At 41.4% G+C, this 15,046-nt stretch overlaps 1 protein-coding gene across 2 annotated transcripts in view; it reads right to left on the bottom strand.

Moving 5' to 3' along the window:
• Positions 1-5,452: 5,452 nt before the first annotated feature.
• Positions 5,453-15,046, bottom strand: part of FBN1 (fibrillin 1) — a 258,581-nt gene continuing 248,987 nt past the window's right edge. Inside the window, exons 64-66 of one of the 2 annotated variants that reach the window (XM_085011361.1) lie at positions 10,893-11,124; positions 7,962-8,136; positions 5,453-6,755 (exon numbers count right to left, since the gene is read on the bottom strand). In XM_085011361.1, coding sequence (XP_084867487.1) covers positions 6,366-6,755; positions 7,962-8,136; positions 10,893-11,124 — 797 coding nt within the window. In that variant the 3' untranslated portion in view covers positions 5,453-6,365. 2 annotated transcript variants of the gene reach the window in all.

The following is a 15,046-nucleotide window of genomic DNA, read 5'->3' as shown; positions in this document are numbered from 1 at the left end:
TCTTTGCCTAAGTTGCTGTTTTCAGTTTTATGTGTCTGATAGGTTGGTTATCTTTCCCTGCTTTGGAGAAGTGGCCTTTTGCAAATGACATATTTTGTATCCCAGCAATGCACTTTCCTCTTGTTACTTGAGGTATGTGCTATAAGGTTTTCCCCCTATGAAATCTGGGTGGGTCCTTCTATTGCAGCAGAGTGACTACATGCGTGACCTAGTAGGTTCATTTGGACCCTGGTCCAATTGGTTGTCAGGCCCTGCCTTGTGTGGAGGCTGCTGGTTGCTGGTTATTGAAACTGGGTCATATGGCAGCTAACAGCAGAGCTCGTGCTGGGTCTGGTGTGTGAAATCACAGTTCAGAAGACTCCAGGGCTTTTGCCTGCCCATTGGTGAGTGAAGCCAGGTTCTGGGGTTAGCATTAGCCTACTGGTAGGCAGAGTTGAGTTCTGGAATCTTGTTGCAGGATTCAAGGCGTCACAGAGTTAGTGTTTGACCTCTGTCGGGGCCAATTCCTGACTTGTTTGGGTATGGGGTCTGGGGCATCCCAAAGCTTATATTGTCCTGCTAGTGGGGAGATCTGGGGTCCAGCTGATCCCAGGGCAGGGTCTGGCCTTATGATTGGTGGGCTTGGTCTGACAGCTGTAGGATTGTGGTTTTCTTGAGTCTAGAGTCTGCCTCCTGCTGGATGAGGCTAGCGCAGAGGCTAGAACAGCCTCCCTGGAGGGCAGGGCCGGGGGCCAAGGAATTATGGGACTGGTGCCTTCCCACTAGTGGGTTGAACTGGGTCCTGGGCCCTCTGGTGGACAGGACCATGTCCAGAGGAACCTATGGGCTCAAGGTGTCTTAGAGCAGCCTCTCTCCTGATGGGTGGGGCTGTGTCCCTATCCAGCTGGTTGCAAAGCCTGAGTTCTCAGCACTGGCTCCTACAGGCTGTTGGTAGGTCTAGGTTTTGGAACTGATGAGCTAGGGGGCGTGTTTCACTGTGGCCCTTGCAAGCACCGGTGGCCACATGGTAGAAAGTTCAACCCACAACAGCTACCATTGGTGTCTATGTGCCCAGGGTGAACTGCATTGCCTCCCACTTCTCTGTGAGGCTCTGCTAATATCAGCAGGTAGGTCTAACCCAGACTCCTCTCAAATTACTCTTTCTTCCCTGGGTATCAGAGCATGTGAGATTTTTGTATGCACCCTTTTAGGATGAAACCTCTATTTACTTAAGCCCCCTGGCACTCCCCAAATTAAGCCCCACTGGCCTTCAAAGCCATGTGTTCTGGGGGTTTAGTTTCCTGGTGGAGCACCCCTGTGCTGGGGAGCCCGATGTGGGGTTCAGACCTCTCAGTCCTTTGTGAGAAGCTCTGCAATGTAATTATTCTCCTGTTTGTGAGTTGACTATCCAAGGGTATGGAACTTGACTGTATTGTGAGTTTGCCCTTCCTACCTGTCTTATGGTTCCTCCTTTGTGTATGTAGTTGAAATCTTTTTGGGAGGTTCTGGTCTTTTTCATTCGTGGTTGCTCTGTGGATAGTTGTTACTTGGGTGTGACTGTGAGGGAAGGCATGGTCTTTCTACTCAGCCATCTTGGTCAATTGCCTGAATGCTGCTTTCTGACCCCAGATTTTCTACAGTGTCAGAACTCTAGACCAGGTGTTCCTAAGGACCTCAGGACAGGTCTTAACTCTCAGCAAACTTTTGTTACATGACAAAGAAAAGTCAGAGCTCTGTGAATCAAGAATCACAGGCCCTGAGGGAAAAAAAAAATCCTTGAAACTGAGAGTATCATCTTTTAGGAATGGTGCCACCAGCTTCCATGCCCTCTCCTGGTGGGTGTGGATGTAATGGGCATAATCAGGAGCAGTTTTCTCCTAGGGAGCTGGTTCTGCAGCAGACTGACTCCTGGACTCAATAATTGTTATAAATGACCCGCAAGAGAGCCTGCTATGGTCAATCTACAAGTGTGTAGGAGGCAGTAGGCCTCAGAGGAGCTTGCAGCCCTCCTGAGGTGTAGCATCAGTGCAGCTGGATCATGGAACTGCCCTGGAGAGGTATAGGTAACATGCTGAAAAACTGAGGAGTATATGCTGTTTTAATATAACAACTAAAATACATGGACACAAACTAAATCCATCCTGTCATGTTTTTGAAATTCTGGTGTATCAAGGTCCCATTAATCTTGCCTGACAGATCTGGGCCTCTACATAGCAGAGTTGTTGGGAAAACCCAGAGCAGAGCTTGCCATGGAGACACAACTACACAGGTCTGTGATCTTGCTATGTAAATGGCTAGTGGGATCAATGGGATGTTTGATGGTCATCAGGATGTTTTCAAATGTCTCCATTTCCAGGAGAAGCTAAATCTAAGTCATTCAGGTTTGATATAATTCTCCCTCAGAAGAATTTTCCATTAGAAGGAATAAACATCTTCTGATTTTTGCGACTCTCAGTACAGCTGCAAAGGACACATCAAGTGGGGTATGAAAGTTACCCAGAAACCACTGAATGGAGTAGCTGCTTTCTGCCAAATGTTCTACCTTGTTGTTTAACTTTGAACCCAAGCTCAGGCTTCTATAAATACACTGAATGTGATACCTTCTAGCTGACATCATAGCCAACCCTTGTGGCCCCAAAGGGAACATAGAGAGGGTATCTGCATTGATTTATGAAATGGAAATAGTCACAGGGATCAAAAATGATGGCAAATAGTTGGAACAAAAATGGATAGAGAGCAGAGAGTTGAGCTGGGGGAAATCAGACCCACTTACCTACTATGACATTTTTCAGTTAAAAAGGGTGCAACTTCCACTGTCTGATAACAAAAATAAAATTGACCTCTCTTTGAGAGGTCATAATTCAGGCTTGGATCAAGGATGCAAGACAGCCCATGTCCAGAAAAGTGGTTTATGACATTGCCAATAAAACCATTTTGGATTCATTAGCAGTTAGTTGAAATAACAGATATTGTGACATTGCCAGGTCCTGCCAAATGTATGTCAGGTGTCAAATGTACAAGACCCTCATGTTTATACAGACACTTGTGAGAATGTTAGAACCTCTCCATGAGACCCAATCCTATAAGTGAACCCAGTCTTGTATACACATGGGAATTTGCAAAATCATATTCATAGCCTTGTTTCCCTATAACCCTAAATTCAGAATAATATTGAGAATATTTTTTGTAACAATACATAACATTAGGTTCACATTGGGTTTCAAAAAGTTTAACAAAGTAAATTGGCTTTTTTTTTTTTAACAAAGTGCTCAAAATTGGCAAGTTGAAAATAAACTTTGTCTTCAGCTATGTATGTGAAGCTAATTCTTCTCCCAGTAATACTCTTCTAACATTAAAACAATGTCTTTAACCATTACATTTTACAATTGTAATATATCTCTAAGAGCTACAATTAAAATCAGAATCAAGTACATTCTGTGTACAGAGCTTACTGTGATTTTTTTTAAAAAACTAATAATTTAGATATATAACTTTTAAGTACACTAACATAATATCAAGCTAACTGTCCTTTATTTTGGCTCATCTAATTTACAAACATGATTTCTGAAGTTTAACAGTATTTGTAATGGCAATGTCCAAAGCAATTTTGGCTAAGTCAAGTGATATTTGTTGAACAAAAATGTAGTTGTTTGTGCAAGTTTAAACATTTCATAAGGCCAGCTGAGTTCATTTCAACCCTACTTACAAAATAATTATTGGCAAATGAAATGGGCTGAGGAGTAGAGACAAGACATTTTTAAGATTCTGAGATTTTTAAAACCAAATTCTTCAACCATTGAAACTAAAAGCAAAAGGTCACAGACAGTTAAAAGGCACAGTTTTAAATCTCAGGATTAAAAAAATGTTCGGACAAGAGAAATATTTACAGTGGAACAATGAGGAAAATGTTTTGTTACAGTCAGAAACATGAAAAATATGGCGTTGAAAATTGTTGGCTCTGAAAGACATAAAATCCAGACCAAGACTATTAAAAATATCAAAGTGATCTATGTGCCAGCTCTATTTTGTCCTGTTTTTGTAAAGAAAAGCCGTTGTTGAATATAATGCAGTCCTGCTTAAATTATCAAAGACATTTTCCATTTGCAAGCTGTTGTTTACCGTATGCTATATATTCTTCTACAATTTTAGTACACTTCCATCAGAGAAACATAGGTGCAGAGATAAGAGGGAAATTATGAGTCATACTTCAACTTCCTAATCAAGGTACAAACCCTTTCCAAACTAGTTGTTTGACTCATCTCAGTTGAGTATCATTTATGAGCAAGGTTTCTTTTTTTTTTTTTGGATGGAAAAGTTACAGATAAAAAATACTTGGAGGGAGTTTCCACTGTGGCTCAGCAGGTTACGAACTCAACTAGTATTCATGAGGATGCAGGTTCAATCCCTGGCCTCGCTCAGTGGGTTAAGGATCAGGTGTTGCTGTGGCTGTGGTATAGTCCAGCAGCTGCAGCTCTGATTTGACCCCTAGTTTGGAAACTTTTCCATATGCCATGGATATGGCCCCCCAAAAGACAAAAAACAAAAACAAAAAAACAAAAACAAAAACCCCAAACTTTGAGATGTAATGGACTGTTGGAAAAAAGCATCTGTGTGCAGTGGCTGCCTAGACTGAAATCCTCTAGTGCCAGAGAGCTCACCACATTGCAAGGAAACTCTCTCAGTGGGTAGCTTGACAGTGAGGAAGGTATATGCTAAGTTGAGCATTACATCGACTGACCCTGGGTTTATCTTCTAGACTAGACCTACTCCATCTTCTTTAGCCTAGTTTTCTGAAGATTTTGAGAGGACTTTGCTGTGTTCTGTGTGGTTTCTTCTTCCTTCATGCGGGAATCTCATTTCAACTTTGTTTTCATTACCCTTTACCGCCCTGAGGGGTTTAAAAACTTGATATGAATTGAATGAGCTTAACTGTTAAATATTCAATATTACAGTTAAAACATCATTTTCAAATTATGACATTCAGAAAACAAGAGGTTATAGCATTCAATCGAATTTAATTTGGGATTGTCCCTTTGTAACGAGACTAGCACTGACTAGCAACAGATGTTTAAGGAGGAAAAAAGGATGGAATTGCCTAATCTTGCCAACACTGTGTGTATTTGAGGGGAGGGGGCCTGATACTTTTTTATAATGAAAGGCACGTGCTCAAAGACAATCATTGAATTTGATGTTTTTAAAGTACCGAAATCTATTAGGTTAAACAAGTCACAGGATTAATTAGGCCATGTTTTAGAAACCATGCTACAAATCTATATATCTTGTTAAGAAATAACTCTGCTGTCTTGAAAGAATAAAGGACTGACTCACAAATGTTAAATTTTCTTCTAGTTGTTAGATATTTGGTACCTTCAGAAGCTGTCACTAACAGATCCAGGATAATTTAATTTCAGGAGACTGTCTCTAGACTGGCCCCTCCAATCCCACATCCATGCAAGAACACAAAGCCAAGGGGTACACTAAAAAAAGAGACTGTTTTATTGTGACATTTATGACATGGACCCCTTGTTGACGGCAATGACCGAGGCTAATCTTGGCATATTGCACAGGTGTGATGAAGGATGCACTGATGCTCCTCTGGCTGCTGAGGTTGTTTCCTGGTCCTCCCAGACCTCTGCGCGTGTGGGCCAGTCACAGAAATTTCCTTACCACTTGGTGTATACATTTAACAAGTCTTTGGTCTTAATAAGCACCATTACAAACCCTCACATTAAGGGCATTATTATTCTAGTTTATAAATGTTTCAATGATAAAAAATAGCACGATTACAGTATACACACACTTAATTTACATGTAATGTATTATACTCATAACTGAGATAAGCTACTGAACTAACTTTGGTTGATTGAAATTAATGAAGTATTTGAACTGAATACTTGTAATTTGGTTTCTAAGTTGTGTAAATATTACAGTGCATTTATAAATCTAGTTTGAGAATTTACTAGCACCAAATAGATATTATAAATGGCCAACCTAGTACTTGTATTTGGAGAAGCAAAGTTTTACAATTTGAAAAAAAAAATAAAAAGAACAGTCCATCAATTGAAAGCACATTCCTGTACATCTGCTGGAAGGATGGCATGTCAGCATGAATGGCCAACCCCCAGTGGAAATACATGTCCCAGTTTTTGAGAATCAACATATATGACAAAGTAGCTTAGCTACATACATGAGAAGCCTGAGAAAGTGGTTGTTTTGAACTAGGGGAGTCACCTGTACCTTGCTTTGGTAATACAAGAATAGTGCTTATTTATAGAAATTTATGTGGTGAAAGACTGTACCTATAATATGAAGATTCTGATTGGGGGAAAAATTCAGGTCTACCTATCTATCTTTGTTTTTTAATTATTTGGTCTCTGGATGGTGAATTAATGAAGCAAAATCTGAATTTTCATCTTCAGATTATCACCCAGTTCACCACTGAGGTAGTCTTTGTCATATTTATCTTCTAGCTGATTAAGTTCTTTCTTTTTGTAAAGTGGAGTACTACTGATTTGTAATGAATAGGTTCCAGCCACTGGCTTCTTCTTTGTGAAGTGGAGGTAGCTGATCCCTTCCTTTTGGTTGATTTTAAAGAAGCCGTTTTCATTTCCAGATTCAATCAAGTATCTGTTGTGATTCGTCAGAGTTGTAAGGGCTGGAAGGAGTTCTAGGATTCGGACCTTGTTACTGATGTGGGAAATATTGAAAGCAAACACGGCTGTCTTCTCCACATCCCAGCTCGCAAGGCTCACATTGGATTCTGTCTCAGGCTGATCCTGGAAAGACATATGGCAGTGTGTTAAATAAAAGGTAAATATGCCACTTATTACAGAAAACATGACTCAAATCTCACACTAACACACCTTTATTCTCCTGTTGTATATACTACCTCGAAAATGAATATTCATAAGACACTGTTTAGGCCATAAATGTTAAAGTGGCACATATTTATAATATTAAAACATAAACTTATGTCAAGAAGAAAGTCAAGCTGAAATCACTTGTATCTGGAGGTCTTCTACTGCAGAGGTCTGAAAGTGTGATCCCTGGACCAGCAGCATCAGCAACACCTGGGAATCTGTTAGAAATGCAAGTTCTCCATGCCACCGGAGACTTACTGAATCAAAGACCCTAGGAGTGTTTTCCAGAAATTCATTTTAATAAGCCTTCCAAATGATTCGGATGTACATGCAAGTTTGAGAACCACTGTTATAATAGATTGTTTTCTTTCCAAAGACTTATCTCATTTCCCAAACCACAGTGGGATGGGTTGCAGGACTGATGCTAAGAAAGAACCAGTTTATTTCAGTTTTGTTCACTGACGCAAAATCATCCCCACCGAAGGACACACCTATGAACCTACTTCCTGACTCTGATGATCTGCTAATATTCAATGCTTTTCACCTGGCTCCTTGCTTGCCTCTCTGGGACCACATGTGCTGGATTCTCTGGGCCTGCAGCCAGAGGTCTGGTGAATAGCTGTGCATTTCTGAGTTGACTGAAAGGCTGCAGCAGCCGTAGGCAAAGAAAACGAGGCTGCTTGAGCTCCATGTTGTTTTTGTCTAGAATCCAATTTCCCTCACCCTCCACATGGCTCTTTTCAGTAGAGGAGCCTCTAGCTTTCAGAACTTGGCATCCTCATGTAGGGAGCCTATGTCACTTCACTGTTCTGCCCACTTGCTGTCCTGGATCTCAGACCTTGTCCTCACAGCAGACTTTGGGTGGGTGTTTGACTTTCTTTCTGGCGAGACAGAGGAAATGAGCAAGTATGTGAAAACCTTTGAATGGCCACTCCCTAAAAGCAGCAAGAAACTCCAGAGAGCCCCACAGACTTGTAAAATGCAGCCTAGAGCTCAGGGAATGTCTGGATTTACTCCCTAGGGAGTTTTTTCACACTTTGGAGCATCCTCAGAGGAAACCACAGGAATCTGGAGGGCCTTTCTGCCACAGAAGACATGGGGAGAAACCACCTTCTGACCTACCTCAATGTTGAAGGCATCTGTTTCGTTCGTACTTCTCCGCTTCCTGCCCCGTTTGGGGTAGCCATTGATCTTACACTCATAACAAGCCTCTGGGGAGAGTGAGTTGTCATCCATTTCACCACTGGCAGGTGGCTCTGGGCTTCCTCGGCCCATGCCCATCCCAGAAACACAGTGCCTGTGGTAGAAGGGGAACACAGACATTCTTCATTAGAACTGGGAGATGAGATGCAAGAGTTCTGGTGAAGGCTGGACCTGTCTAGCGACATTTTAGCCCTTGATTATCTGTTCACTGGATGATCAGCTGGTTATGAGAACCACACAGAAATCTTCTGAATTCTCAGTTCCCTGAGTTGACTGATTTCTTTTTACTATCTCTAAAGGTCCTGTTTTACATATTTATTTGCCCCTTCATTTCCCAGACCTAATGTGGCAAGCAGTTTGCTCTACTGCTGGGGAGGAGACAGGGAGTGGAAACGAGACAAGAACAGAGGATGAGGGAGACTGTGTGACTTGGGAGGTTGAATAAACATGCCTTCTTTTTATGAAGAGGGCTCCACAGGACTGAAAAATGAATGAGACACCACTGTTCAATCCATTGCCCTTTTCGTGCTTAATCGATACCATTACTTCCATCTCCATTTCCACCAGCACCACTGTCACCAGCCTTCTCCGCTCCAGCTCCTAAGCCATTTCCCCTATTATCAGACCTCTCATTTTGGTCTGAAGCTCCTGAAGATAGGAAGAAAGCTCTGAGTGATAACTGAGGTTGATGTAGAAATAAACTGTGAAGATATGCAATGTATATAAAATACATGTGTCAGAGCTTGCCCAAATGTGGGAAATGGTTTCAAGTCATTCAAAACCACTAGGTCCATTGGCTCTGACCCATGTGAGGCTGGATAAACAAACCCATGCCCAAGAGAGAACTAGTTCAGCTGTTTTTCTTTGCTTTTCAGTTTTTAAAGCCAAGTTATAGAGAGAGGCTTGCATGTTTCACAAGTACTTTGTTTTGTTATTCTGCTTACTATTTCATAGGCCACTTGGAAACCAGGCTCCTCTTTCAAAGTATGTTGAAATATCTGAATGATCCTAAAAGAATCTTTATACTGGGATAGAGTCCACTCTAGTGATTCACAGAGGAGCCCAAACTGTTATAAATGGGTAGATTTCTACTAATGGGTCATACTACAGAGCAACTACTATTTCTCTCGCTTAGAAATAGTATCAGTTGACCTATTTTTATAGCTCATTTTCATTTACACCCTAAAGATTTAAAATGTAATGCCAATAAGCAGAATACTGTGAGTATTTTGCAGCAATTTACAGGTTTCTCTTGTTTTCTGTGATCCCGGTGAATCCAATACATTGTCTTTCCTCATCCTTTGTCTTGTACCATGAAATGTGTAAAAACAATAAAATGGATGAAATGATAAATGCTCATCTTGTGTGTGTGTGTGTGTGTGTGTGTGTACATTCACATAATGCTTAAATTATTGGAAGGCAAATTCCAAATTTGCAGGCTTTGGTTCCTTTCTCAGAACTCCTTTCCAGTATTTTCATATCCCTGGAACACCACTTACAAGAAGTGTGACTATAAAGTCCCACTGGCTAGAAGCCAGTTTGGAGTGTCACAATTTTTGCTGGGAAAATGGTTTTGGCATTAAACTCATAAAGAATGAGTCTACTGAGAGCCAGACACAAACATCTGGGAATTTGAGTCCTATTGCTGGCATTCTGTGTGCTTCCCATGAAACATTCTTTTACCTTCTACACGCCCCAGAATGAATCACTGGATGTTTGTGTGTGGAGAAATCAAAGACTACAGAATTAACGATTTGATATATACATGTATGTGTGTGTTGTATAATATGTGACTTTGCGTGTCAGTATGTATGTGCATATATATATTTAATGTCTCTGTGTTCCTAATTAACAAGTTAAAATTTGAGATCCTTCATAGGAGAGCCAAAACTAGATAGACAACCAAATCCAGATTAATTTAGCAGGGAAAAAGACCTCAACACTAACTTTTCAATTACTGAGTAAAATAAAAATACAGTTTCTCTGTCCCAACTCTCACACCTACGATGTAGTGAACTACTCCGCCTGGAAAATACAGCAATTATGTTAACTCTTTTTTTTTTTCTTTTTCTTTTTAGGGCCACACCCACAGCATATGGAGGTTCCCAGGCTAGGAGTTGCATCCAAGCTACAGCTGCCGGCCTACACCACTGCTCTAGCAACATCAGATCTAAGCCATGTCTGCGATCTACACCACAGCTGATGGCAACACCAGATCCTTAACCCACTAAGTGAGGCCAGGGATCGAACCCGCATCCTCATGGATACTAGGCAAATTTGTTTCCACTGTGCCATGAAGGGAACTCCTGTTAACTCTTATATTTAAGGCTGTTTAGCTGATTTTTAATGTCAATTTAAGTCTGAAATGTAAAGTACACTTTAAAACAGTAAAGGACTCCACAAAAAGGTATCTTTTTTGATTTATTCTAACAGGAGCTAGATGAGGAGGCATTTTAAGCCACGACAGAATTCTGCTTGCCCCGGGAGAAGGTGGCATGATTATCATGCAGTGTGAGTCCAATTCTGTCATAGGTCCTGGCCTCTGTACTCCTGAGGTATGAATCACTTTCCAGTGAGATGTGAGGATCAAGAGAATGAGAGGAATAAGCTGTATAACAAGGTATTTCCTATGCAGTTTCATTATTTTGACATTCAGTAAATTTCCAGAAATCAAGATGTCCCCTTTCAAATAAAATAACCTAAAACCTTTGCAGAACTAACTGCAATTAACTCATGGATCATAAAAGGTATGGTTCTAGTCTACTAGGACAGGTCATTTTGAGTTAAATATACTTAATTATGTTATGAATGAGACAGGCTTGAACCACGACGATGAACAGCAGTACTTACCCTTGGCCTATTCGGAAGTAGCCCGGTGGACAGCCACACAGGTAGCCACCCTCAGTATTGGAACAGCCATAACTGCAGGGGGCCTGAGAAGAGCCACATTCATTGATGTCTTGGCACCCCCCACTGAACTGTTCATACTGGAAGCCAGCAGGACACATGCACTTGTAGCTCCCCAGGGTGTTGTGACAGGAGGCTCCTCCGCAAATGTGAGCACTGAGACATTCGTTTTCATCTGCAGGGAAAACAAGAAGGCACCACGTATGTGATACCAGCTAGAGGTTTCTAGGAGGCATCTGGGTCAGGCCACTTGTTGCTGATCAGCTGGCCCTTACCTAGGCTCTCAGGAAGGTATGGCAGGCACGGGTGGCTGGGGTGGGAAAGGGAACAAGAGAGAAAAATGTGGAGACAGATGTGGCCTCTTGCCCTATGGTGAGTAGACCTGATCTCTGAGGTCATGTGCACCAGGAAGAGTTCATTAGAGGATGGCATTTTGAGGACCAGCAGATTCCAGTCCTCACCTGAAGCCAATACTAGTATGTTCTTCTCCACAGGAGTATCCTGTGAAGAATGTGGGGATGGTTCATGGCTGAGGTTCAGGGAAGGAGGGAAGAAATCTGGTAGTTCTCTGTGCCTTTGCTTCACAAGTGCCACAAGATGAACCATATTCCTAGAGACTGCTTTCCCAGGCCTCTTTTTTTCAGGATGAGTAGAGCTGGCAAGAAATGATATCCTGCAAGTAGTGTCCAGCCCACTTGCACTTCCTTTTCAGAAGTCTCTAAAAGCCCCCAGGTGCTAGCCCTAGGGATGAATGGTGCCTTCTGGAATGTCTGCTTCCATCTCTGAATGGGCCCCCTTATCCAAACCAGCCTCCTGCCCAGAGTGTCTGGGCCATGTCTAAAAGTATGGCTGGAAGAGATTCAGTGCAGATTCCACCAGCAATAATTGGGGAAAACCCACAAGAGAGACAGATGCTTTAGAACCAGCTAGCCACAGGGACCAGCAAAGTCTGATGGTAATAAGTAGGAAAAAGAAATCTAACTTTTACAAATCAACTCAAATGGAAAAAAACAAGTTTCTCATTATTTATGATTTATACTTTTTTGAAATCTCCAATATATTTTTGCAGACCTGCCTTTGTAGGGCAGGATGGAAGCTGGCTGGTTAAGACTTTTTTTTAATTGCTACAGCCCATTTTCAGGCATATGCTCATTTGAATGCACGTAGATTGACCTTCTTCTTACTTGGTAAATACCTGCGTTCAATGGAGTGCCACTTAACCTGCCTAACAATCACAGAGGTAGGTGGTAAAATCTTTGTTTTCCAGATGAAGAAAGAGAGGCTCAGAAAGCCCCTCCACAATCCCCCAGCAACAGCAGCAGGGCAGAGATGCCCACTCAGGTCTGTCTGACTTATATAAAAGTCAGGTGCTTTCTTGTATATCACAGTGTTTCTCAAGAGACTCACCCACATTCAAACTGATACTTCCTTGCTCTTTTAGTTTTACCTTATTTGCCAAGATAGATTCATTTTTAAAGAACAAAGTTGATTACGATGTTGTGGTAGTTTCAGGTGTATAGTAGCAAAGCTATATTTAGATATTATAGTTTTTCAGATTCTTTTCCCTTATAAGTTATATGAAATATTGAATATAGTCCCTTGTGCTACATGGTAGGTCCTTATTGGTTGTTAATTTCATATATAGTAGTATGCATATTTTAATTCCAAACTCCTAATTTACCACCTCCCTTTCCTCTTAGGTAACTATAAGTTCTCTGTCTGTGGGTCTATTTCCTGTTTTGTATATGAATTCATTTGTATAATTTAAAATTTTTTTTTTAGATTCCACATATAAGCAATATCCTATGATATTTGTCTTTGGCTTTCTTAGTATGATAATCTCTAGGCCCTTTCTGTTTTGTTTTGTTTTCACTAGGAAAACAGGTGGGTAAAAATGGTGAGGACAGAGTACTTGCATATATAAATGTATATATATATGTGTGTGCATGTGTGTATATAGACACATATTCATAATGCCTTCCATCCTTCCTTCTCCTTTCCCTTCCTTCCTCGACCCGCCCCTCTTCTTTCCTGTGATGTGGTTACAGAGAAGAGGAGTAGATCCACAGTAAGAGAGCCATTGGCTGAGCTGCCTGCTATGGTTTGGTGCCTGACTATGCATCTCTATAAAATTCCTGGTATCCAAGGGCTCTCAAGTACTCACCCAAAGTCTCTTAGGCTCTAGGCATCCTAAAACAAAATAATTCACTATGCTATTGCTTGTGCTCTTTCCCCCTTATTTTAAATCAGAGATGAGATGTGTTATAGAGACCAGTGGAAACCACAGACATCTAAGGATGAAGAGCCAAGGGTGTTTAATTTGGTGAAGGGAATATCTCTGGGCTGGATGTCTTCTCCTTGCCCCTTGTGTCCACCTCTATACTTCTCACCTGCTCCCCAGCCCTACAAGGCTAATCAGAATGGGGCATCAATAGGCTCCTCTCCTGTGTCCTGTACTTTTGGTTGGCCTCAGCCATCTTTTACCTGTTGGGACTCGGATTAAAATCCCTAAGGCGTGGGTATATATGGGGAAGACCTATCAATACAGACTTAAACTTTCTTTGTTTTGTCTCAAGGGGCAGAAATAGGACCAATGGTTAGAAGTTAGAAGGAGAAAATATTCATTCTTCATGAAAAAGATGTTCATAACAATTGACATTTTCTATACATAGATTGGGCTATCTTGGGAGAGGGTGATTGTCCTTCCAGGATGGAGAGGGATTGATAACGTTAGGAGAGAGATCAGACTAGATCAATGTTAACGTTCTTTCTAAATTTGAGTATCTGTTCCAGTTAAGACCTCTCCTTGTTCCCTTTTCACATTCTTTTTTTTACTTTATTTTACTTTTTCCCCCCTGAGAACTGAATGTAGTTCAAATTAAACTTGCGTATTTGGGTTAGAGAGGTGGGGTAGAGTGGAACACTAATTAAGATAAAAAAATTGGCAAATGTTCAGTGTTTAATGCTTGAAAATAGCCTGTTTGTGCATTCACCCTTTCTATCACTATACAGATAACATGATTTGTTTAATCTGTTTTGCACTTTTCCTGATCTTTTTCATCCTGTATGTGGACCCTGGAGCAGATGACTCCACAAGGAATTTTTATACACCCTAAAATTTTTGTTTTACTCTTTTTTTTTTTTTTTTTGTCTTTTTTTGCTATTTCTTTGGGCCGCTCCCTCGGCATATGGAGGTTCCCAGGCTAGGGGTTGAATCGGAGCTGTAGCCCCTGGCCTACGCCAGAGCCACAGCAATGCTGGATCCGAGCCGCATCTACAACCTACACCACAGCTCACGGCAACGCCGGATCGTTAACCCACTGAGCAAGGGCAGGGACCGAACCCGCAACCTCATGGTTCCTAGTCGGATTCGTTAACCACTGCGCCACGACGGGAACTCCTGTTTTACTCTTTCAACTGTTACTCAAATTGGTGATGGTTTTGCTCTTTTCATAAAACAAGAGAGAATTTTAGGAGTTCCCATTGTGGCTCAATGATAACAAACCCAAGGAGTACCACTGGGGATGTGGGTTCGATCCCTGGTCTAACTCAGTGGGTTAAGGATCCATCATTGCCAGGAGTTGTGGTATAGGTTGCAGATGCAGCTCAGATCTGGTATTATTGTGGCTGTAGTGTAGGCCGGCAGCTACAGCTCCGATTTGACTCCTAGCCTGGGAACCTCCATATGCCACAGGTGCAGCCCTAAAAAGAAAAAAAAAAAAAAAAAAGAATTCTAATTCTAATGAAATAGCAGTAGAGTCTCTGAAAGACTCTCCTTAAAAGCAGATTTAAACCTACCCACTGTCTTCTAAAATCAAAATTTCCAGCACCAAATGTTACATAATGAGGTAGCGATGGTTTTAAGGGAGAGCCACTGGGAGAATTCCAAATGTAGAATGGTCTTTATTAATTTTGTCGAGGTCAAGATAGGTCAGCTCCAACTTCAAGGTGCAAGTTTGACATTTTATAGAAAGCAACACACACACATCTTAAATCAATCATATGTTGATGAACACTTAGGTTGTTTCTGTGTATGGCTATTATAAATAGTGTTGCTACGAACACTGGGGTGTAATGTGCCTTTGTGCATTAGAGTT

This window comes from Sus scrofa, chromosome 1 (assembly GCF_054392235.1).
Source record: "Sus scrofa isolate SSC_HxYL_T2T_F1_AM1 chromosome 1, Sscrofa_HxYL_maternal_Yorkshire_Landrace_v2.0, whole genome shotgun sequence".
Taxonomy (NCBI): Eukaryota; Metazoa; Chordata; class Mammalia; order Artiodactyla; family Suidae; genus Sus; species Sus scrofa.
The sequence above is the reverse complement of the archived record's forward strand: the minus strand, read 5'-3'. Positions and strand labels throughout refer to the sequence as shown.